The 25,031-nt window shown below is 37.8% G+C and overlaps 2 protein-coding genes across 4 annotated transcripts; one reads left to right on the forward strand and one right to left on the reverse strand.

Moving 5' to 3' along the window:
* Positions 1-595: 595 nt before the first annotated feature.
* Positions 596-14,294, reverse strand: mfn1b (mitofusin 1b). Its single transcript, XM_061738365.1, has 18 exons — positions 14,136-14,294; positions 13,439-13,596; positions 13,181-13,316; positions 12,677-12,839; positions 11,975-12,099; positions 11,737-11,845; positions 10,373-10,480; positions 9,856-10,009; positions 9,434-9,501; positions 7,153-7,274; positions 6,249-6,375; positions 5,776-5,880; positions 5,245-5,347; positions 4,307-4,533; positions 4,014-4,193; positions 3,018-3,214; positions 2,132-2,266; positions 596-1,639 (listed from the first exon to the last, which is right to left on the reverse strand). Exons 2-18 carry the CDS (start codon positions 13,584-13,586, stop codon positions 1,570-1,572), a joined length of 2,277 nt encoding a protein of 758 aa, XP_061594349.1. The 5' UTR covers positions 13,587-13,596; positions 14,136-14,294; the 3' UTR covers positions 596-1,569.
* Positions 14,295-17,689: 3,395 nt separating this feature from the next.
* Positions 17,690-24,321, forward strand: plaat1 (phospholipase A and acyltransferase 1). 3 transcript variants are annotated; one of them, XM_061737154.1, is made up of 5 exons: positions 17,690-17,902; positions 18,676-18,725; positions 19,109-19,247; positions 23,072-23,340; positions 24,130-24,321. In XM_061737154.1, the coding sequence occupies exons 2-5, from the start codon at positions 18,699-18,701 to the stop codon at positions 24,229-24,231; spliced, it is 537 nt and encodes a 178-aa protein (XP_061593138.1). In that variant the 5' UTR covers positions 17,690-17,902; positions 18,676-18,698; the 3' UTR covers positions 24,232-24,321. The 3 variants fall into 3 exon arrangements, with proteins under 3 accessions (XP_061593138.1, XP_061593141.1, XP_061593139.1); XM_061737157.1 differs by having other exon boundaries at positions 23,072-23,262; XM_061737155.1 differs by lacking the exon at positions 17,690-17,902 and adding an exon at positions 18,459-18,553.
* The last annotated feature ends 710 nt before the right edge of the window (positions 24,322-25,031 follow it).

Genomic DNA, 25,031 nt, shown 5'->3' on the forward strand with positions numbered 1-25,031 from the left:
TGAAACTAGCCTCAGATTCACAACAGTGGATTTATGCCGTTATACTCTGAATGATTTCGACCAACGCCAGCAGCAGAGTATGCATCATTCATTTCTACAACATAATAAAAACATATTGTTACTGCAGATTCCACACCCATTTCGCCCTGGTGAGGGTCATGGCAGGATAAGGCCAACTCCAGCCGTCACTGGACAAGGTACAGGCCCACACGGAGGCAAACAAGACAACCACCCAAGATCCAGCTCCACTGAGGGTCAAATTAGAATCACCAATTAACCTGAAATCCATGTGTTGGGACTGTAGGAGGAACCTGCCAAAAACCCAATACCCTCCACCATATAGTCAAAGGGAAAATGAATACAGCCTGTATTTAGTCATAACTATTCAAATTGAATTAAGTGTGCACCAGTTCAGATTTTTGCCACTTTTAATTTTGAAAAAAAAAGAGCTTTCCAGGTTGGTGCTTTTCTTCTGCCAGCTGTATATGAGGGGAATGGCTTTAAACTATTTGCAGAATGCGAGTGTGTCAGGCAGCTTGTAGAAGCATTGCAGGTCTCAGACGTTTTTCAAAATAAAATGCACAAAATATCAGTGTTAGATTGTTTCACTTTTAATACAACCTGGCAAATCTAGAGGTATTTCAACAGAACCAAAGAAAAAAATAGATACGTTTTATAAAATGCAATATGATCTGTTATTGTAATGTCTTATGAATATTAAAATATTATAAAACATCTTAACATTTCCAAAGTGTGAGTGTACAACTCACACTTTGTGTGTGAGTTTTTCAGAGTGTACAACTCAAACTAGAGAATTTAAACAGATGGTTTCCCTTTCTACTCAAACGGCCTTCTTACAGTATATTATGAAAACAAAAATAAGGTTTCTTGTAATATCTAATTTTTTTTTTTTTAAACATACAGTTGATTGTTTGTCTGAGCAGACACAAACTTCATTTGCTACCCATAAGCTACTCCAAAAAAGAAAAGGCATTTTCAGAATTAAGAAGTCACAGAATGTAGTGTTGAAACAGGTGACCTCCAACCAACATGTGGAGCATCTCTGCACATCTGCAGTCCATGTAGGCTTTTGTGTTGTACAGTTTGTTCACTGCCACTTCATGAGCACCCGGCGCACATCACCAGCTGAAGGAAGAGGAAAGAATACTGTGTCTGGCCTTTCCCTCTACTTTGTCTGCTAATCATAAATAATATTTCGTTTTCTTTCCTCCTAATAAACCAACAGATTACAAAGTGACCAAAGAAAAAAGTATATATTTTTTTACATGACAACAAAAACCTATTTCACAAATGAAACAAAAGATTCAAACCTTCATATTTGGTGGCTGGATTATGGTACTGTCTTTTAAACAACGGGCATTTCACCATTTATTAAAACATTGTACGGGCTGATTTTTTGATTTTTTTCCCCCCAAGCTGATGACAAGTCGATTCAAAGATTTTCAGCACTATCAAGTGCACCATGTGATGGTGCGTTTGGGCAGCACCGGTATAAGGAATGACCGACTCCATAAGAGCCAAACTGTGGACTGGTGAAGACGAGCAGCTTCACTCCTGAGGCTGTAGGTACTGGTGTGTGAATTCCTCCAGCTGTTTCTCCAGCTCTGTGGCTTTATGCCTGCAAAGGAAACAGGCACAAGTCAAGATTGGCCCTATTTTATAGTTGGAAACATGTCAGGACTACATGACAATTATGATTATAGCAACTTTAAAACATTTTCACACTGATTTGACAGACAAGCATTTAAAAAGGTTATGTTTCATAATAATAATATTGTTATAATCATTATATTTGCCAGTATACATGGAAACACAACTAAATGTGTCCTCTGCTTTTAACCCATCACTAGTTAGACTAGTAGCAGTGGGCTGAAATTATTCTGGCACCCCGGGAGCAATTAGGGGCCCGGGGTGGTTTATTTTGGTTGCCATCCTGGGGGCTTGAACGTGCGTCCTCCAGACCCAAGCCCACCTCTGTAACCACTAGTTTGAGGCCCCTATGCACCTCAAACATAATGTGATATTAGTTTCCCCCGCATTAAATCCACTGGAATCCCTGACAGATATTTCTCCCCATCTTCTCTGATCTACTTTAAGGAGCTGTACTGACCTTAGGGTCTTTGAACGACTCTGTATGATCTCCATCTCATCTATTTTGGCTGTCAGTTGACGGATGTTTGCCTCCAGGTCTTTCTCCGTCTGGTCCACCTGCTGACAAAGCCGAGCAAAGGTCGTCGCCATCTCCCTGGCAACACAGAGGGCACAGTGTCAGGCTACTAATTATTCAACCCAGATACAGGCAAGAAAGTTGAGAGAGCTTGGTCTGTGTATGTGTGTATATTAGGGATGCCACAGGGAGTCAGGTTAATTGAAACAATAGCTATGCAAATGATTTAGGTTGACTTTCCACAAGTATATTATAATTAACAAACATGGCTAAAATAATTGCATATGTTGGTCAAAATGTGCTTGACTCAATGACTTTGACTCCAAAAATATTGGTGTTTAAAATCATTTGTTCGGCTACCCAGTGGACTTATTACTTATAACTTATAACTTAAATTATAAATTTAAAAAAAATTATAAATCTAAAATAATGGATAAATATAGAACACAAATATAAATTCTCTTCATATTAAACTGTCTAAATTATGCAACTTTCCTCCTGCAGCTATCCTCAAATCGTGAGTGACCACATTTATTTTCTTCTCTTCTTTGGTTATTTTCTTGTTTTGTTCGTTCGTTTCGTTTTCTTCTTATTAGTATCTTTTGTTTCTGAAGTCTGCCTTTGTTGAAAAGGATAGGCAAAATAAGCCATGAGGCTTCAGCCTATACCTTTTTGGTCCAAAAAAAAAAAAAAAAAAAAGGAAATGTGTACATATATATAATATATATATTTATACCTGTGTGTATACTGTACATATACAGTGTGTATATTCAAACATCTTAAAATGTAAATGACCAAAACAAAATAAACTAAACTAAACTAAACTTACTGTTGAACCTGGTGGCTGCAGTTTGCACTCGTAAAGCTGACAATGAGCTGTAGTTTATCAGTGGCGTAGTCCACAAACTGGCGCTTCAGAGCACGCTCCCTCGCGTTAGTGGTCCAGGTGAGTCTCTCGTACAGATACAGGAGGCCGTAGAGAGAAGCCGACAGGCCAATCAGCCTCCAGCCAACTGCTCTCCACACCTTAGCGAGGAGAGCTGAGTTAGAAAATTAAACACTAAAAACACAATAACTGTCTTAAACATTTGTGACAAAATAACGGTAATAGCTGGTGGTAGTATCATGGTTTGGGACTATTTTGCTGCATCAAATTTGTTGCTTTCACTGACGAATGAAACCGGTAAATTTCAAAGAAATACAATAGGACAATAACACCAAACACACAAGTAATATCAAAAAAATGCTCAAACAAAAAAAAGAAAAAAAAGTTGTTCAAAAAATGATCAGCTTATGTGAAGAAACCAAACAGTTAAAACTGTTTAGTTTAGGATAAAAGTCACACAAGTTGGCAAGATGAACTCATCACCAGTTAACAGACATTATATTTATTTTTTTATATTTATGTTTGCAGCCATTAACTTAAAAAATGGTTCTCCACAGATACTGAAAGCACACACCATTCGCATATACAAGATTAAAATTATTTTCCTCAATGTAATTAACCTATTTAATTTTTTTAATTTAGAAACTCTTTATTTACTATTAACATGACATTTTAGTCATGTTTGCAAAGAAACTTAAAATATTCACTCATAATATTGGACGATCTTATGCATCTCCTAATTTGACACATTGTCTACATATGCGATCTAGGAGAACCGTCATAAATTTAGTAAAAAAAATAGTGCCAAAATAAAAATGTTATTTTGGTTGTTCTTGGTTAATTGATAATTGATCAATCACCCTTCCTACTTGCAAGTTGGGGCTTATCACATCATTAACAATAAATACACAATATGTTGCAAAAGACAAAATGTCATACCACTCCTCCAACGATGACAACACCCATAGAAGTGCGTGACGTGAGGGATGCCACATTAGTTGCCATGGCGATCATCAGATCTTCCTGGGTCATGAGGGCCGTCTCATTGTTGGGTGGCACCGAGACCGAGGAAGGTCCTGAGGATGGTGTTCGGGCTTGTGGCAACGCCGGCCGAGATGTCTGCGTAAAAACAGTTTTTCAGAGACTATACAGGTCATGCAACATTTACCACATTATTCCCTGATTACTACAAATTACTTCAAGGATTTAAGCAGCTGTAATTCAGAGAGTACCTGGAAGTTCTGATCCACCAGTTTGAGAGCTCTCTGCGCATTAACAGATCCAAGGAAGCGGTGGACTAACTGTTCCCAGCCCAATGAAAACCGAAACTCGATGTTCTCCTGAAAGTCGCTGCAAAGTATGGTGCAGTTCAGGTCGTAACTCAGGTCGAACATCCTGTTGGGCACCAGTGTGCCGACCTGGCTCTGGCCCACAGAGGGAAGCAGAGGCAGCATGCTCTCTGTTGAGGGACAAGGGCAACATTGATAGAAATCAACACAAGTCCAAAAATATTCATTACTTTAGTTTGTTTTAAAGATTCACTGATTCAAAAAAAGACGATTAAACACTTTAGTCACCATTCATCAATATGTCAACATTTACTTTTGTTATAAAGGCCATTCATGAAAATTGTGGGGAATAAATATGACATGTCACAGTGATATCCCAATGATTAATTAAAAAAGAAACTGTAATAAATAAATAACTCTCACAACACAAAAGCATCTTTAATCAGAGGGCACATTTCCTCTTTTCTACATCAATGTCATAGCGCACAGCTTGCATGCGTGCCTGACATGATGACGCATTTGTAGCATAATGAGGCATGGCATTCAGAGAGGAGGGTAAATATAGCCGTGATCTGGGTGTTACAAAACATAGCCAAGTGCTCATGAGGTCCTGACTAACTTTAGTAACACTCTGATGGAGTGAGAGAACAATGGTGCACGGGATACCTGAGCTAAGGTCGTTTTACTGTGTAAATACTGATTTCTTATTGTAGGAAAGAGTTAAAGACAACTATTTATCCTTTATAACCTTTCAGTTTTACGATTTTAAGACAATTTATTAAGATCTAAGCATTTTGACAAGGAGACCAAGGCGCATTTATGTCCATGGTGAACAGATATAAGTTTGTATCTAAGACTATGTTATGTTAGAAGTTAGTCACCTATCATGTATCTCTGAGTGGACTGGACAGACATGTTGACGGCGTTGGAGCAGCGGAAGGCCAGGTTTTTGCCCATCCCCTCCTCCACATGAGACAACAGCTCCTGCCAACAACAGACGAGTTCAGAGTTTAGATGAAAAGCATAAAGCAGTACCCCTCCAACAGCAGCTATGCAGACTCAACACTTATTTAATATTTAACAGTCTCTCAGTCCGTTTTACTGCATCCACATACCTCCACCCCCCTCCGCCAAAACTGGCAGATAACCTGTAAACACTTCAGGAGGGGATCAAAGCATGAATCTGGGATGAGATGAAAGATGTACAACATCTCAACCAAAATCAGCAATAAGTAAAATGAAATAATAAACCAAAAAGAAGAATCCAAATGTCCTCTTCAAGTTATTTTTTCCTGCCGTTATTTTCATAGTTTATCAGTGTTGCTTTCACTTTATTCCACGAGTTGCTCGTTTGACCGATACAAGCAACAAATGCTATTTAGGATAACTTTAACACTAGCGTCTTTACTTACGGACTTGTATATCTTAAGGACATGAGGTGAGGGATGGAAATCTGTGTGGAACTCATCAACAATCACATGTAGACGGCAAATCTCCTCTTCCATGGCGACGGACACCTGAATGAAACACGACAAGCGTAGTGAGAACCTGCCAGCAGTAGATATGCGCTCAAACTGGTGTTTAGGTGACAAATATATTGGTCTTTTATGGATGGAAGATATTCTCCTCCTGATTTTTTGTCAAGGGATCAATATGGTTGTTTACTTTCAAAGCACATAAGAGATTTTCATATAGAAATTGCAAAGATGATAATCTTATTTTGAGCAGGAGGTAACGCCTCTGATGTTCTGACTGTCTTCTTTTTTTACACTAAGGGGAAAACCTCACCTTGGCCCCTAGGGAAAAAAAAAGGTTTTCCACAAAGAACCCAAAATGTTGAGCGATGTTGGCATCAGCAGGCAGCGCCACCATTTGTCTATGTTACCTTGGACTCCACATCCTCACTAATAGCTTTGATCTTCTTTTTAATGTCATCAATTAGCAAGTTGAGCTGATTCTTGACAAACTCCAGCCGGTCCATTTGGTACTCTCTGTCCTCCAGAGCCGCCACTCTGAAACCCCGACAGGAAACACTGTCACACACCCAAACTAGCGGCTCAACAGCTGAGCAATCAGAAATAAAAACCCCAAAACAAATCAAACTACAAGTATAGTGTTATAGTAGTGCTGTAGTAGTCATCTGCTTGATTTAACACTTTTTTTTAACTTAAAGAATGTTAAAGGAGCATGAGGCAGGATTTATGAAAAAAATTTGTATACGTTTTAAGTTTTCTAGTAATAATGTCAGGTGAAGCGTTCCAAACCAAAAATAATGAGCCCTCTACCGTATCTCTCCGTTGCCTTGAACAGCCTGTGTGCTGCAAAATGTGCTGCAATTACAGGCCGGAATTTCCCGCGCTGTCCTGCGGATGTGACGTCAAATGACGCTGCATGCGCTTTCTCGGCCGCGCACAAGTAAACATTGGATACGCGTTTGAGTCATGGAGGCAGCTTCAACTTGAATTGGGACTGAAAACAGATGCTGACATGGCTCATTTCCTACTGACCAAGTAAGATAACATTGTAAGTCATATTTAGAGCTTGATTTGAAAATCACATGAGATTACACACGCGCTCCCGTGCCGGCTTCGCTGTTGGCTGCAGGAACCCCGACGGTCGTCGTGGCGCTAATGAGTCTCATTTCTTATTCTTGCCTCATGCTCCCTTAAAGACTGTTAATATATCAATTTTCCAATGCAATGACAAAAAAAAAACAAATGTCAGTTTGATATTTTTAAAAATTCTGGATTAAAAAAATAAATAAAAAATGCATGCATCAAGGTGCTCACCTTTTCTCTGCCGCTTCGATGTTGATAGTGTCCATGATGTTCTTGACTTTTTCTGTGATCTGCTTGGCCCTGATAGTGTGCTGCTCAAACTTTGTTTTCACTGCTGACTGCGAGATACACTCCTGCGAGGCCATAACACACAAGTTTACTGTGACAGCTATAGCGGCTGCAGCTGGACAGCTCGCGTTGAGCTCGCGCACTGTCCAGGGACGAACAGCGGACAAGATAGACACCTGCTGCTTTTGACTTAAAAGAAGGCTAAAGAAATGGAAACAAAGAGAAGTGGAAAAAAATGACAGCAGCAGAGTGTGAACCTTGTGTCCCACAGCCCATATTTTCCAAAGTCACAGTTGTGTGTTGATGGAACCGGAGCAAAACAGTGAAATCATATTAGCTGAACACAAACAACAATGGAAAGAAATCATATTGAAATGAAATATAACATTTTAAAAGTAGGAATATTTTCTCAGCCCTCATCCCCCTCATTGTGAGTTCCCAGCAGAGATGCCAAAGCCCCCCAACCAAATGGCCCTGGCCGTTATGCTGTACTTATGGGATATTTGGAAACTTCAGGGTAGGACTTTAAGCACTGAACATGTTTACTTCTGTTAACCTCAACTGTAGAAAAATACTTATGGCTGTTTGTAATGGCAGAATTTAAACAAAGTCATTGAGTGTGTTTCCATTAGCGAAGGTCCAGGGTAAAACTTCATACATGTATTACAAGGCCGACCTTCTGCTTGGTCCTTTCAGCTCCCCGCGTATTACTAACTGCTCTAACCACCTGAGAAGTTACATCACACTTTAAAAGCTGATGGGGGTCAATATCATCAGGAATGAATGACAAATAGCTCCAATTGTGGCAAATCTTCACTTTTTCACACGTTACATTTCACTGTTTTATCAATAAAAAAATATCCACAATCATTAACAGTTTTTGCATTAATACACCTAAAATGCACTTTGTTTTGCAGAATTATATCTAAATGGTGCTACAGTTTACTTTTGCTTTGGCTAAGGAACTGTGAAATGTTTCAATTGTTTTCTCCAAGAATAAACATAATGAAGTTCCCCCTGCTGAAAATCGAAATATTTCATTAAGATGCAAAAAGAAAATAAATACATACATAAACAAAATATGAAATTAAAATATGAAAATTGCTTAGACGAAATGAAATCAAAGTGCAAAGAAAATAAACCTATGTCCTCACTTAAGTGAATCTAGATTTCAGCAATGAAGACGCAGGATGACGAAAAGGCACAATAATTGGACTGGAAAGCCCTGTTGGTGCCAGCTTCAAGTCTTTATGAAAAATCTAACCCGCAGGTAAGTCATTCCCTGCACAGCTCACCTGCTGCTACTTGAGCATTTCCTTTTATTTCCTCCATTTCCTCCCTCTTCAACAATCTTCCTTTGGCAAACACGCACAAACAACGATGCTTCTAATAAACAACAGAATTGAACAACTTGCTATTGTTTGATCCTTCATATGCAGTCTTAGTGAAGCAATGGAAATTAACTTCCACTTAACCTGATCTAGTAGCATGCATGTGTTTCTTTCCCTAATCAACCCATCAGGACTAATGTGACCTCTCCTCCAGATGTGATGAAGACAGCTGTGAGACTAGACAGACTGCACTACGTTTGTAGGCAAAAGAGCAGAATGCAGTCCTTGCAGAGAGAATACGGGGACAGGAAGCTGCAACAGGAAATGCATGTTTTTCATAATCAAAACTGAATTACAGCATTAACTTAATAATTAAAGGCACTTTTGTCATTTTTAGCTCAGTGGGCGCAGAGATTGACTCACTTTCACCACACTGTCCAACATCATTCTCGTTTGGTCTCTTACTAAATTAATGTCTCTTTTTCCTCTTCCGTCATTTCTTTTTTGAGTCTCCTAACTTTCTCTATCATGATGTCCACCGTAGCTCAGCGATCACGCTTCATTACTGTTGATGTGCGACAGAACTGTGATGTGAGTGATGCACAACCATCACAAGAGACAATCTGGACAGGAGTCCAAAATGACTTTAGTTGATTTTTGCAGATACCAGGGATGGAAGACCAGGAGAGTTAGACAGAAGTTCCTACAAGTCAACAAACATTCCTTCAAATGACATTAAAACTAGTATTTTAATATTTTTTTTCATCCTTTGTGCTGCTTTAATTGCCATTGCACTACACCTCTTACCCACAATATCGTGTTTACCTTTATGGCATTCATGGATCAATACTATTCAAATATATCCTTAATTATCATAAGCTGTATTCACACACCTCAAACCTCCTCTCAAAGCACTGGAATTCTCTCAGTCTCTCCTGGAAGCCCTCAGCTAGAGCGCCACCTGTTGGATGAAATCATTACATCAAATATGAAAATGGTGCATTAAATACAGAGACCTTATATTACTTCAGAGAGAAAATATCTAATTTAAAGCTTAAATATGACATCAGCTTTGTTTTGTTTTCAACCATGACCATTCGTGTGCCATACTGTGTTATATTTTATTATTTAGTAAACCAGTAGAAATTTTGAAAAACCTAAAAAAAAAAAAAACCCACACAAAATAATTTACATTTAAAATGTGGATTATGATCTTTATAAAAACTCCATATAACACCCAATGTTGACTGTTTCTTGATTCTGATTGTTCAGCACTCATTATTTGCATAATGTGGTTTGTTTGTTGTACACTCACCGGTTTCAGGCATACCCTGCGCACGCTGCATGCGTGAATTAAGGACCTCTTTTGCAGATACGAAGAAAATGTGGTTGGGTGCCTGCTCGCGGTCAAGGACTTTCAACTCCTCCACCAGAAAGTTCACACAACGGTCAGTGTGCTGCTTTCTCACCTGGAGAAAGAGACTTTGCCTGGTTAGAGCAGAATTTATAGAAATAATATAAAAAGAAAGTCACATCAAAAGATTCAATTTATGAATGCAAAGTTAAAAGATGTACATCTTTTACACATTTTATTACAAAAGTAGTACATCTGATCACTTAAACACTTGTAAAAAATTAAGCCATGTTGCATTTTTAATTAGGTTATCCAATAATATACCTTTACGTTTATCTGTCAAGGTTTTCTGTCGATAACAGTTACAATAATTACTTACATTAAACTCCACTTTTTTTTTTATTATTATTCTTACATTTTGAAGAAATCAGCAATTATTATCTTTTTGACAAGAGAAGTTGAACTAAGTTGAACTCACATCCTCCATGTACTCCGGTTCGTTTGCTGAGGCATCCCAGCGATTGTTGAGGATGAATATGTTTGGTTTCGAGAGACGTTCATTCACTTTGTGGAAAAAGTGTTTTTCCTGGATGGAATCAAAAGATGAGGGTGAGGGTGTAAAAAAAAACTGCATAGCAGAGCCCAGGACAGTATAAACAAATTCTAATTAAAAAGGAGGCACTAAATGTGATTCCTATATGCTAGTTCAGATAAATGCCAAAAAATAAAATAAAAAAATAAAAAAGCTGTTGCTTTTCTTTTTGTTTTGTATAACCCATGGTTTATTTTTCATTGAACTGCTGGGAGGAAAATCTATGTTTGTTTTCCCTTTAGGAAGTGCTGTCAGTTCAGGGAGCTCTGTGACTGAGTTCAGTTTCAAATTCCATGAATGCCTGAGTGGATACAAACAAGTGAGCCTGTATGTGCACATAAATAACAGGCAGCTAGCTCAGCGCAAGACGCATACACACTGGTATAAGTGACTGCCACCACTGAATGTTTACTGTGCTTGCTACTGTAGTAGTTTGATATTAGTTATGACTATTCAAGCGGTCACAAATATCTTGAATGGACCCAACGAATTAGTAAGAACGATATACAGGACTGTCTCAGAAAATTAGAATATTGTGATAAAGTTCTTTATTTTCTGTAATGCAATTAAAAAAACTAAAATGTCATACATTCTGGATTCATTACAAATCAACTGAAATATTGCAAGCCTTTTATTATTTTAATATTGCTGATTATGGCTTACAGTTTAAGATTAAGATTCCCAGAATATTCTATTTTTTTGAGATAGGATATTTGAGTTTTATTAAGCTGTAAGCCATGATCAGCAATATTAAAATAATAAAAGGCTTGCAATATTTCAGTTGATTTGTAATGAATCCAGAATGTATGACATTTTTGTTTTTGTAATTGCATTACAGAAAATCACAATATTCTAATTTTCTGAGACAGTTCTGTATGAACACAGAGGTCAAAGGAAGATCTGTTTCTTTAAAGTCATTAAGGTAATGATAAATGGCTGAGAATACACTGCACCTAAAATAAAAATGGTGATTTTACCTCTGTAAACATTCATATAAAAAGGATATTGATTTCACAAAAAATAACAGAGGTCAGATGAAGCAATAAATGCCAAAACAGTGAGTTCACAACTAAAAAGAATCTAATAAGAATAATTAAAAAGTAAAATAAAAATCTGCTTTGTAACAATGCTTGTGCGCTTTAACCACTGGAGCAGAATGACAACAATAGTTCAAACCAGATACCAACATGCTAAGAAAAATCCAACCGGATACTGACTAAGAATGAGCTTCGTGGGGCTGAGAGTTTTACCGTGTTCATGAGTGTGGATTCTGAGTTGGCCACCAGGACAAAGACATCAGCATCCAGGCAAAACTTGTCAATCCAGCTGTCCAGCTGTGATGTGACGTCTGTCCCCGGGCTACGGAGTTGAACAGAGATAAAGAAGTCAAATACACTGTCCGGAAATAACGTGCACTCAAATCCGGAAATAATGTCAAACAAATATAATGATGCAAAGTGTATAGAAGTGATCGATAGATCTCGTCACCTGTCCACCAGCACCAGATCGTCTCGAAGCAGAGCACACTTGGTCTTTGGCCAGAACACTCGGACTAGACAACCGGCATCCAGGCTCTCATCCATGTGAAGTGCATGAGCCAACTGGTTCACCGTCTGTGGGGGTTGGTAAATACACTGATGTTATAAAAGTTTATGTAATAACTTATTTTATTAAGAAAATAATGATATTCCAACTGTTGACTGCTTACACAGTCAACAGTTTCCTTCCTTGGTGGAATTTCAATTAATACTATTCTTTATCTATTCCAGAGACAACAATCAACATAAGATACCTGCCAAAACACAAAACAAAACACTCCCACAATAGTACAAATCTTTAAGCACATTAGCATTACCACTGCCAATTATTTCAACTGACAAGACAGCAAGCAGTTCATAGAGAAATGTTCTTTTCTGTATGTCCAGCACTTTGACAGGTTCCTAAGCCCCATGAAGTGGTACAACATGACCCTTGAATTTTTTAATTTTTTTTACATAACCAAAGGATACAAATTATAGCCAACAGAAGGTCTGATTAGTGAACAGGAAAGGGGTGTAGAGTGTATTTGTTTTCAGTCTGCATCAGTATAAGATTATCATCAAGAGGTAAATGTTTGGGGTTTTTTTGTTTTCCAAAAGTCAAATGCATCTTTATGTGACATAGTAACAATGGGTAGAACATTATTTTCACCTTTATGCTCCTCTCTTCCTCTGAGCCCTCTGTTTTGAGGTAGGCCTTGTCCCCGTCGGTGCCCTCCACACTCAGGAAGCAGTTAGTAGTGTGGCCGATCCCACTGGGCAGCACGCGATCTCTCAGCATGGCATTGACCACTGTGCTTTTGCCATTACTGGTCCTACAAACAAACAAAACAAACAGACTTCCCATGGAGAACACTTTCTATTTTTACATTAAAGCTTTTCGATACACTGTGTCGATTAATTAACAACAGTTTAACAGCAGAAGATGAATGAAGTGGGTGAGTTGCATCAGGTGCATAACTCCAAATAAAAAGAAAATGAAAGTGAATTGTCTATATTAAAAGCAAGGCCTGCTTTGACTTGCAAAGTCTCATCAAGTCTACAATTACATTTCTATTTTAAAAAGAAACGTTTGAGACCACTTACGCATTCCTGGTAAATGATTTACCAGGAATGCATAAGAGTGTATGGTTCAGGAAACTCCTTATAAAATTACCTGCCAAAAAATGCCACCTTCATGTGCCTGCGTGCCAGCACCTCCTTAATGGTAGCAAGCTTATCAGCATAGTTCTGAATCTCCACTTGCTGATCCCGATTGGCAATGTTCTCCAGGGCTTTATTCCCATTGATATCTGTCAGCAAAGTCAAGCAACATGATGAATATGAAGTTACTTTCCCAACTTCTATTGTTGATGTCTTGTGATTTCTCCAGTAAAATAAACACTCCCTTACATAAGAAAAAAAAAACTTTTACCTTCAACAAACTCAGAAGTCAGTTTCACATAGTTGAGTAGTTGTTCAAACACGTCGCTGATCTTCTTCTTGGCTACGACGAAGTGTTTGAGGGGGGAAAATTCCCCCCGAGCTGAATCTGTCCGTCTGAAAGCAGGCGCTGCAGCCATGGTGTTCAGTCTGCAAGAGGAAACACTTATATCACTGGACAAGATTAGGTCAACACAATCCTTATAATCCTACTAATTAGATCATCTTTACCGTAGTTGCTTTCATTTTTTTTGTAAACTGAACGACACCCTGCATGAGAGCTAATATATGATATATCCCCATTATGAAATGTATTAATGAAGCAATAACACACATGACACGTGACACGAGGTTAGCCTGCTGTGTAAGGGCACCGGTAGATGGATATTTCGCTTTTCTCAACTGAATAAAATTAGCTATAGTAACATTAGTTACAATTCTCCAAATGTTATATTTAACAGGCGTTGGCGAGCTGCTAAAAATGTAATAGGTCAAGTGAGCGCATTAAGCCTGAATTAATGGTTCTGCGTTAAATCGACGCAGAGCCTACGCCGTAGCCTTCACGGCGACGCACACCGAACGCCGTAGGCTCTGCGTTGGTGTAACGCGGAACCATAAATCAGCCTTTAGCGGTGAGGCAGTAACGCGGTCCTATGCTAGCATTGGTAAAAGGTGGTATTTTTCCTCACCACAATCCAAACAGAGCACGTGTCCACTTTTCATAACACAAGTACTATTGCTCGGTGTTGATAATGAAGAAATCCTTTTCTTCGGTGAGTGATTCCTTGCTGACAACCTAACTAACCTTCTGTTTGTATCCCGTTAGGGCACCAGTGCTAAGTTGTGTACAGTAAAAGCGCACTTCCGGTAAACATACCAAAATAAAATTGACATGTTCCAGAAACGGCCAGGAGTGAAAATGTATTTCATATTGCAAAGTTGCATATTAATTACTCTTTTTTTTTTCAAATTGATTTTTATTGATTTTTATCAAAATGAAACAGACATTAAACAACAAACAAGTGCTCTCTGCAATCACAAACGTATCAAAACAGGAAGGAAAACATACCCCAATCCAAAATAAAATTACTCAAGGTAGGATAGTCAAAAGGACAAAGATAAGAAACCAATAAATAAATAAATAAAAACCCTGCATCCCCACACCCCCCGGACACACTCCTTCAGTCCCACCGCCTTCCCAGCTACCGCCTCAGTCATCTATCCGCATACTGTGCCAACTACCCTCTATGTACAGTAGAAGTATATTCAAATTATAAAAATAATAATAATAAAAATAATACAGTACATAGAACAACAGAGTGGACGAAGTTAATGAAAATAAAAACAGATAAACAAATAAATAACATACATAATTAATCTTCAAAATTCCTAAATGAATGACATACCGGTAGATAAAACCATCAATAGGACAAAAATATAAATGTATAAATACATAAGTTAAATAATTAGACTAATTTAGAACAAAACAAAACGAAACAACGAGAGGGAGGTCTAGAGACAGGTGATAACAGTAGATAGGCACATTATATGCTCACAGATCACCTAGTGGGAATATTCCAGTCCAAGGTATATCTCCCCTTATTTACAATGTCCCGGAGGAGCCGAGGTATTAAATACTCTTTTTTTTTAAATGTCAGCTTTAAAATTATGCTATTTAAGTTCATGTACCTCACGCCGCTCCGTCTAAGTAAGATGTTTCCTAACTCATCCCCAAGATGTCATCGCTGCAAAACATGCATAGGGTCAACTATGCACGTCTTTTGGGAATGCAGAGAATTAAGGCACTTTTGGATGGCTGAACATGACATAACTGTCAAGGTTGTAGAGACACCAATAGCCTACGTTATCTTTTTGGTACAGAACTGGACAAGACACTGGATCCCACACACACAAAGAGGATTGCTATAATATCCCACATAGCGAAGAAATGCATTCTACTCAACTGGAACCAGCACAGACCCCCTACATTTAACCTGTTTAAACAAACTTGGAATGACACTTGGAACAACGCACTACACTCTAAAAAATAAGGGGGGTGTTTTTCTGAGAATATGGCAACCGCTTATGGACCTCTGACATTCATCCAGCATGGCTGGCCATGCCTGGATTCTGTGTACAGAAGAGACATGTATGCACTGTGACCATGGCTTATTTGATTTGATTATTTATGTATTTGTTTTACAAGTTGTCCTTATACTTTAGGTAACACCTTCTTCGTTTATTCTTTTTTTTTTTTTACTTTGCTTTGCTTTGTTGTTTTTGTCCTGTATGTCTTTAAAATGCTAAAAAAAATAAAAATATAATTGAAAAAAAAAATGATGCTATGTATCTGTTTTAGCTTGGTTTTAGTTTACGTTTAGGCAAAACTTGCAGTGTGAGTAATACTTTTTTATTTTGAAAATATGAGTGTGAGTTTCCTGTTTCCTTTCCGGTGGTTAATTTAAGCGTCTCATGGAGGAGGAGACAACTGGCAAATCTGGTGTCAAAGAGCAACCAATTGAAGAGCAGAGAATGCAACCAACTCGTAAATGTTATTAAAGAAACAGTTACGACACAAACTCGCTGCTCACCTCGTACACTGGCAAGAACTGATAAAAGCCTTTCAAAGCCATTTAGTTTAGCCCAGAAATTAAAATAAAATTAAATGAAGATTGGAGATGACTGGGAGATGCATTCATATTGACATATACGTCACACTATTTAAGAGAGACAAGCAGTTTTAAAATAAATTGTGAAAGTGAAACAAAGAGGACGATGAAAGTTTGACCTTTGTGACCTTGGGTAAAGTGCTTAAACATCAGACATCAGATGAAATAATTACTGAAATAATCGAATCAAGTAAATAGAAATAGAAATTTTGTATAAATATAACTGATATCATTCATTACATAATTATTAACCATACTAATGTTTAATCATATGTTAAATTAAGTAGGCTAAAATACTTCTTTATCTTCATTCTATCTATTCTATCTTATTTCAAAACACTACAAAGCTAAACTTTATTATTAAATTAATTGTATCTGACAAGCTTAGTTGTTTTATTATTTTGAGTACAATCAAAAATGGCAATTTCTACAAACATAAAAAGGAAAGGAACTCTTTCACAGTGAAAGAAAAAAAAAGTTGTTCTTTTTGGTAATTATTATTAGAATTATTATCATTAAAAATGTCAGGGATGGGCTTGTGGACACAAGTAGAAATAGAAGAAGTCACAGTAATCAAAATGTTGTTGAAAGACAAAAGGAATGTCTGAAAAGCACTGGTTCTTCTGTGTACACAAAAATCAGTCCAGATAAGACAATACCATTCACTACTCACAGTAAACCTTTAGTTTAATGTTGAAAGAGTATTTTTGTCATAAAGACCTCCAAAGTTTAGGGAATGCCCAATTAATCTCATTGAAAGTTTGGACATGATGTCTTTTAGCTGCATTTTGGCCTTTTTGTTGCCAGAACCTGCATGCAGTCCATTGTGAACATGAGGTCAGTACGACCATCATGAGGATCCAGGACTGATCTGTGCTGACTCTGTGTGGACTTGAATACACAAGCAAAGTACAGAAAAGTGACATGGCTCTTTACAGAGCAGTGCTTAAGTATTTATGACATGCAGCGCATTTTTGATGACCTGCCAACAATGCATCAATAATCTAAGTACACCATGGAAAGTTCAAATACATAAGTACTTTTAGTTTCTAAAGGCTGCTCGTGAATCTAATAAATCAACCCGTGTTCCGAAGATTTTTTTAGTCAGTCTTACATAACTTAAACTTGCAATCACCTTTCTGGCGGCAGTAACCTGAGCATGTTAAATGTTACTAGTCCACTCTCAAACACTCTGCTGTTGGGAAATCCAGCAACATTGTTGGTTTGAAATTCATGTAATTTTCTATAATACTATAGAAAAAATACATGAAAATAAATGAAGTATAATAATCAACAAAGGTCTTCAAGAATAAATAAAAGTTGTTGTTCTAAACTTTTTTATCTCATGTATTTCCCTCATTTACCTATCGAAGAAATTACATCACAGGCATATTGTGTGTGTGTGTGTGTGTGTGTGTGTGTGTGTGTGTGTGTGTGTGTGTGTGTGTGTGTGTGTGTGTGTGTGTGTGTGTGTGTGTGTGTGTGTGTGTGTGTGTGTGTGTGTGTGTGTGTGTGTGTGTGTGTGTCCGTGTGTGTATGCCTGCGTGTGCGTGAGCATCTGCAGTAAACTCCCATCAGTCAGAGCAGCCAACACTGACCAGCGTCCAGCAGAAGCTCCAGCCTCTTGTTTGGCCTTGAGATTCTTCGTACCCTCTTTTCCTCACTGGAATTTGGAACCAATCTTGCTCCATTACTTTATTCTCTCTTTGTTGGATTTCTTTATGGTTTTGTGTAAATTTACGATGGAGAATTAAAATGGTGAGAAAGAAAAAACTCCTAGTGTTTGAGTAAGTATTACTTTGTCAACATTTCGTTTGTGACGGTTCAATTTTCAGTTTCTATGACATTAAGGCAGAATTTTAACATTTTGACACGACATAATTTCCTTGATCTTGCATCTTTATTTTACTACCAGCTCATCAGTGCTGATGGAGTTATGGTTCGATAAATAATACATGACCTTTTATTTTCAGAGTGGCCTCAGAATCATTCATTATTAACAAGATGGATATAATCATTGCCCTCCTGGGCTGGTATAGATTGCGCCCCATTCAAGTGGGCCTTTGATCCAAACTAAACTTGTGTTAATGCACAAGTAACAAAAACAGTAGCACAAATCTTTTTTCTAAAGGTTATTTCTTTAATTAAGCTGCCCAAAGCCATTAAAAACATCATCTGGATTACAAGAGATTTTTTTCGATGAAAAATATTCTGAGCTAAAGTTATTTTTCTGTCAGCTTCCTCATTGTGTCGGTGCTATTGTAGCAGCACAGGTGACACAAGAGCTTCTGTGTGTATTGTCACTGTGTGAGCTGGTATGTATTGTATGTGTGTGCATGTATGCCTGACCTTTATGTTGTACCATTCTATCTAGCATTTTCTCTCTCTCAGCAAGTGCATTTATTTTGACTTCTAAATGAAATATTACCACAAACTATGTAAGAAATCTATACTTTATCAATTCTTAAGATGTAGTTTTCTGATTTCTCAGCAGATTGAAAGCAGTTTTACTTTAGGGGGCATCATGAAAACCTCCTCTTTGTGTTTTTTTTCTACCTAGAATTTGTGGAAGCATGATGTGGGATGGATAAACACCAACAAAAATCTGCGGTAAGACCTGTGAACTGAAAGGCGGATAGTAACACTGTGTGTTTTTAGAGTGGATTTATTTAAAGCTTTAACTTACGTTCTAACAGTTATATCATTTAAGCATCCCTGCAGCAGAATAGTTCAGAAGAGCTTAATTCAAAAATGAGATTTAATCTGATAACTGTAAACCTTCCAATTCTAGTTAGAAATCATTTGTACTTTTGAAAAAAAAAAGTTTTATTTTAGTATTCAGGATTTCCAAAGTGTTGATAACTTAATCTCTTAATGTTTCTTACGGTAATCTCTCGCTTTGATTCAGCAATAAAGTGGGTTTTTAAGACATACGAAGCTATGTCAGCAGCAAAATTGAAAACATGTGTCTGTTTTGTTGCCCTTTGTGTTAGATGGCCTCTAATGACCCTGATCTTCCTGACCCCTCTGGTGACCCCCAGCCTGGTGACCTAATTGAGATCTTCAGACCAGCCTATCAGCACTGGGCTCTCTATCTGGGAGATGGCTACATCATCAACTTAACTCCTGTCGGTTAGTAGACATTGTCATTTCACGATTTCTCTAAATGAAATTAACTTACAAGTCCTGACTTCACCAACTCAGTTTTCCAAATTTGAAATGCTAAGATCATTTAAGTTTATTAAAGTGAATCAGTGAGAGGTGTAAGACCTGGCCTCTGTAGGGTGAGGGGTGCACTCATCATTAAAAGCTTTTTGTTTTGTTTTTTTATTTGCATAATTTCCTTAGGTATTAATGTATGTATATGTCATTTTTATGTAATCAATATGTAAATAATATGTACCTATGTTACCTCCCCACCTTCCCCACCTTATAGACACAGCCATTTAAATATACTCACAGGTTTAGACGCATCCCACACACACAAAACACACAATTGTACAATTGAACAGGGAATGCTCATCCCCTTCTCTGTCTGTCCTCTTCTGTTTCTATATATCTGTCTGTCCTACGTTAAAATGGATGTCCTTTTTTAACACAATCCACTACACACTCATTCACATACACTACAACACACCACACAGTCACCAAGCTGCACCCATCACTGTATTGTCTTCTCTTTCCTGGTAGTCGGGGATTTGGGTCGTTTTTGACAGAATCAGTTTATATATACATACAAAAAAAAAGATATTAATGAAATGCTTTATTTCAAGAAACTATGAAAATGCAGCTTATTGTCCCACACAGTTCGTATAGCCTGTGACATTCTAATAAATATAATTATAATTATAATTATTATTACAAGAAAAGCTCTTTATTTCCATCCACCCATTATCTACGCCCACTACAATCCTATTCAGGCTTTGCTGGAGGCTTTGCTGGAGGCTTTCCTGTCCGCAAAAGGCAGAGATAAACTAGGCTGGTACATTTTAAATGCCTTTACAAGTTTTTATCTATTCTTTTTTTTTGTAACAGTTGCTATCACGTGGTCAAAAAGCCCATCAACCGAATGCATTTGTTTGACTTCTGCACCAACTACTTCATAAATATGTTTCCGTCAGCTGTGTTTACACTCCACAGCAGCTTTCTTGCAACCTAAACTTGACCCATTAATCGTATAAACTGTCACCTTGAGAGAATATTTATGGATAATGCTCCAGATACCAGAGACATCTCTGTATTGTACAATTTAATGTGAGCTCTTCTGGCTTTTGCTTGTGCTGCAGGTCACGACTCCTTTTGCAAGATGCATATAAAACTAATATAAGACATGATGTAATTAGTTACTTCACTTCACAGAAATGGTAATATTATGGCTGAAATTCTGTCAATAATTTGTTACAGTGCTCATTACTAGAGAAAGTAAAGTTATTACCATAACGCTTTACTAAAAACAGATTACTAGTAGCATGCTACTGACCATCACTGGCTACAGCTTTCCACTCCCAACTTCACAGTTACAACAAATACAGTAAGATATGAAAATAGGTGGCAATTAAGAGGAGAAAGGTTGATTATTCTTCTCTGATCTGCTCCTGTCATATTATCTTGCGAAGCGGATAGGCTCAATGCATAAATTTGATCTAAATTTACATACATTTGATTCTGTTGTTCAGAGCTTTGGTCAGTGGTTTCTGCTTTTAAAAAGCTTTTTAAGTAAAGCTGGCTTGTTTTGGTATTATTTTCAGACTAGGCAGTCCTAAACAAGCTGAAAAGACTGTAACATGTTACCTATTATCGAGGTAGATTTGTGTCTTAATTATTCAATCAAAAAAAATATTTTCCATTAAAAAAACCTTAATTTCAATCAAAAGAAATTATTTCAACCAAAGAAAAAAAGTGTTTGAATGCAAAAAATTATTTGAGACTAAAAAAAAAATGCATTTGAACACTGTTTTTCTTTGATTGGAAATGTTTTCTTTGATAGAAGTGAAGTTTTTTTTGTTTGAAGCAATGTTTTTGATTGAAGTAGTGTCTTTATCATTTGGTTGCTTCAAAAAGAAAAAAATATTTTCAATGAAAAAAATCACTTCAATAAAAAAAACTTTTTCAATCAAAGAAAAAAATTGTTTGAATGCAAAAAAATGCATTTTGCATTTGAACACTTTTTTTTGGATTGAAAATATTTTTTTTCGATTTGAAGTGATTTTTTTTATTGAAAATATTCTTTTCTTTTTGAAGCAACTTCTTTTTTGATTATATGATAAAGACAAAAATATACCCATAATATGGCCCAAACACAAAAAAACACTACCTTAATCCAAAAGGTTGCTTCAAACAAAAAAAACTTCGCTTCTATCAAAGAAAACATTTCCAATCAAAGAAAAACAGTGTTCAAATGCATTTTTTTGTGTCTCAAATATTTTTTTGCATTCAACCACTTTTTTTCTTTGATTGAAAATTTTTTTTTTGATTGAAATGAATTTTTTTTTAACGGAAAATATATTTTTTGATTGAAGCAATCTTTTTTTTGATTGAATAATTAAGACACAAATCTAACTCCATATTATGTTTTTGTAGTAGTCATAAGCAACATGAAAAGAAACAGCCATGAAAACACATATAATAATGTTGTCCCTATTTTACTCATTTCTTTTTTAGGCCCAATCCCAATACACCCCCTACTTTTCTTCACTAGCCCTACTTTCTACCACTAGGCCTCCCTCACTATCACTACCCCAAGGGACAGATTTTAGAGCACTTGAAATCTTCCCAGGGCCCTGCCCCAATACTCCCCCTACCCCTACTTTCAGCACCACCCCTAATCAGGAAGCTGAGAGCCAAAAGCTGTTTTAGTTTCAGCTGTAGCGCTGTTAATATACCACTTTATTAAGTTTTAATATTTTTTCAGGCGTAAAAGTAACCGTTAAGATCCCCAACCTGGGCTCAGTTTATCCAAATAACGCCTGTTAAGAAATTTGACCCGATGTTTTCGGAGATGATTAGAGCCGCCGGCTCGGAGCAGCAGCAGCCGGAGTACGGACGTGATCGCCCTGCGCCGTCGTCCCGGGGGAGAAACCTGCAGCTCTGTTAAGAATTACAGCTGGCTGAAATAATTTAGGAAGATAAATGTTGGTTTAATAGATGAAATCTAACAGTTGTAGCTATGCCTGTTAAGAAATTTGCTCCGAAAATTTCGAGATTTCTGCCTGCCGGCTCCGGAGCGGATTTATGGGTCCGCGTTAAATCTACGCAGAACCTACGGCGTAGGGTACGGCATACGGCGCGAGTCGCTGCGTAACATCGACGCAGAGCCTACGGCATAGCCTATGGCGTAGCCTACGGCGTAGCCTACGTAACCTGCGCCGTAAGCTCTGCGTTGGTGTAACGTGGAACCATAAATCAGCCTTTATTCTGGCGTGATCTTCACAACAATGGGCAAACGAGTGATTATGTACATTCACTGAGTGAATATTATGAAAGTAAAATATATATTTCTCGCTAGAAATGTAATCAAAACGCATTTTTATGCAGAAACTAACTCAACATATTTATTTTATTCACTAAAAAATAAGAAATGTCCGCCATGTTTTTTTTTTTTTTTATTCAGTCCGCAAATGACAACGAAAAGCATTCTGGGAAATTTTTCTGGCCCTTGATCACCTAGTGAGCATCGGAAATCCCTCGATCCGTTGAGACAGATTCATAGCCAGTACACTCGTTTTCTCCACTACCCCTAGGTGAAAAGAGGAATTGGGACACCACTACCCTCACGGGAACGCGCAAAATTTAGGGGTAGGGGTGAAAACTAGGGGTAGTGGTAGTATTGGGACAGGGCCTTAATCTCTATTCTCTGTCTTGAGGTTCGTCTACTTCCAGATCCAAGGTCCCAAACTATTTCCTCTCCTATAATTCTCCTATAATACTAATAATCCTCTCCCTGTGGGTGTGTGCAGATGAGAGCCAGGCAGCCGCCATGTCCAGCGTGAAGTCAGTCTTCAGCAGGAAGGCCGTGGTGCGCATGCAGCTGCTGAAGGAGGTGGTGGGAAACGACTCGTACCGCGTCAACAACAAGTACGACGACAACCACACGCCCCTGCCCGTCTGCGAGATCATCCAGCGAGCTCAAGTCCTCATTGGCCAGGAGGTGTCTTATGACTTGCTGGGGAGCAACTGCGAGCACTTTGTTACCCTTCTGCGCTACGGGGAGGGGGTATCAGAGCAGGTCTCATGTTTGTTTTACTTCTGTCTCATGTGCCACCAGGACAAAATACCAAGTTTTCGCTCCTAAAGCCTGAATTATGGTTCTGCGTTAAATCAACGCAGAGCCCTCGCCATAGGGTACGGCGTAGCCTACGCCGTAGGTTCTGCGTTGGTGTAAAGCGGAACCATAAATCAGCCTTTAGACCACGACATCAAATGAGTCTCATAGTTTTACACCTCTAGAAGGGATTCAGTTCTAATATTTTCAAAAGCAGCAATTCAAAGTGAATAATAAAGTTACCACAGCTCATTGTATTTCTTTAGAGAGACGTATCTGTTTCCTTGAGCCAATGACTTTATATTTTTTAAAGAAGTCTGACATATATATTCAATCAATAGTTGTGTACCACTCCAGTAACGGTTCTGTTAAACTTATAGACTGAAACATGAAAACAATATTTTAATCAGGTGTGGATTTTACTCCTTAAATTGGATTTAGGTGCAGGCTTGGTAGAGTTAGTGCTTCGGCTACAGCCTGTGTTACAAATAGATGAATACTCCAATCAAAATTTAAGAGCCAGACACTCTCCAAAGCCCTGAAAATTTTAATTTTTTTGACGTGTAAAATAAAAGCACAAAAAATAAGATTTCAATAATTCATATTTGATGACTCGTGCATTTGCTCTTTAATGTCTGAAATGATGCATTATGGATTTGCAAAGAAATCCATGCGTACTGTTTCGTTCAGGCCTCTGCTGTTCTTGCCCGGTAATCCTTAGGCCACGTCTTGTGCTCCTCCTTGTCTCCACAGGCTACACGGGCCATTGGGGCCATCAGTATGGTGACGGCAGCAGCCAGCGCCTTCTCTGTCCTGGGATTGATCAACACACGGTCCAGAAACAGGCCTTTCTGATAGCTGTGATCTCCAGTCAAGGATGGTGTCTCACAACTTTCCCGTGGCTTTAATTACAAAAATGCAATAAAGTATAAATAAGAATGTAAATTGCTGTGTTAGGTTTTTTTTTTTTTTTTAAATTAGATACATCTATACTGTTTGCTCGAAATGGTTTAGATTTTTTTCTCCACCTGAAGGTTTGTTAGATACCATAACCTGATAGCATAAATATTCATCTTCTATCTTACAATGCACCCTAATTTCTCTTGATAACAGGGATACCCTCAAATGTGCATGTAACAAGTTAAAACATGGATACTGAGACATACTGAGACTGAGATGAAGGTTTTATTACAACCTATGGTTTTTAACATGTCTCAGTACCAGGGTCTGATCATCTTAGGTATCTGTGAATAAGGGAGCCTGTGATTTAATGTGAGTGGCTTCTGTTAGATGTATTCATTTGTCATGTGTTTTTCATCTGAAGTAAATTTGTGCCATGTAACATATTTTTTCCACTGGCCCCAAAAACACAGTTGTACATCTGACCAGTTTTCACTGAAAAATCTGTTCTCATGAAGTTTCACTAAGGAGTCATTGGGTTGTTACTTCCAGTTTGTGGATTCTAACTGAATCCAAGCCCACTACCGATAGCTATGAATGTTTGACTACAACACCGCTTCAAGAGAACATCTGCTTTTCATCTGCATTGACCTTTGGGTAAATTTTGGCCTTTACATTACTTGTGAAAAAGTCCATTTATAGTATTTGGACCAAATCTGGCCCATTGTCCACATGCCACAATCCAACTTTGGTCC

The sequence above is a fragment of the Cololabis saira genome, chromosome 13 (genome assembly GCF_033807715.1).
Source record: "Cololabis saira isolate AMF1-May2022 chromosome 13, fColSai1.1, whole genome shotgun sequence".
Lineage (NCBI taxonomy): Eukaryota > Metazoa > Chordata > Actinopteri > Beloniformes > Belonidae > Cololabis > Cololabis saira.

Excerpts from the sequence above, each read along its gene's own strand:
- mfn1b (XM_061738365.1), bottom strand. The coding sequence starts at position 13,586 with ATGGCTGCAGCGCCTGCTTTCAGACGGACAGATTCAGCTCGGGGGGAA. Across the intron at positions 10,010-10,372 it reads AACCGGAGTACATGGAGGAT|GTGAGAAAGCAGCACACTGA; the intron begins GTGAGTTCAACT and ends CTCTTTCTCCAG. Across the intron at positions 5,881-6,248 it reads GTGAGGATGTGGAGTCCAAG|GTGTCCGTCGCCATGGAAGA; the intron begins GTAACATAGACA and ends TGTTTCATTCAG.
- plaat1 (XM_061737154.1), top strand. The coding sequence starts at position 18,699 with ATGGATAAACACCAACAAAAATCTGCG. Across the intron at positions 18,726-19,108 it reads AACACCAACAAAAATCTGCG|ATGGCCTCTAATGACCCTGA; the intron begins GTAAGACCTGTG and ends CCTTTGTGTTAG. Across the intron at positions 23,341-24,129 it reads GGGAGGGGGTATCAGAGCAG|GCTACACGGGCCATTGGGGC; the intron begins GTCTCATGTTTG and ends TTGTCTCCACAG.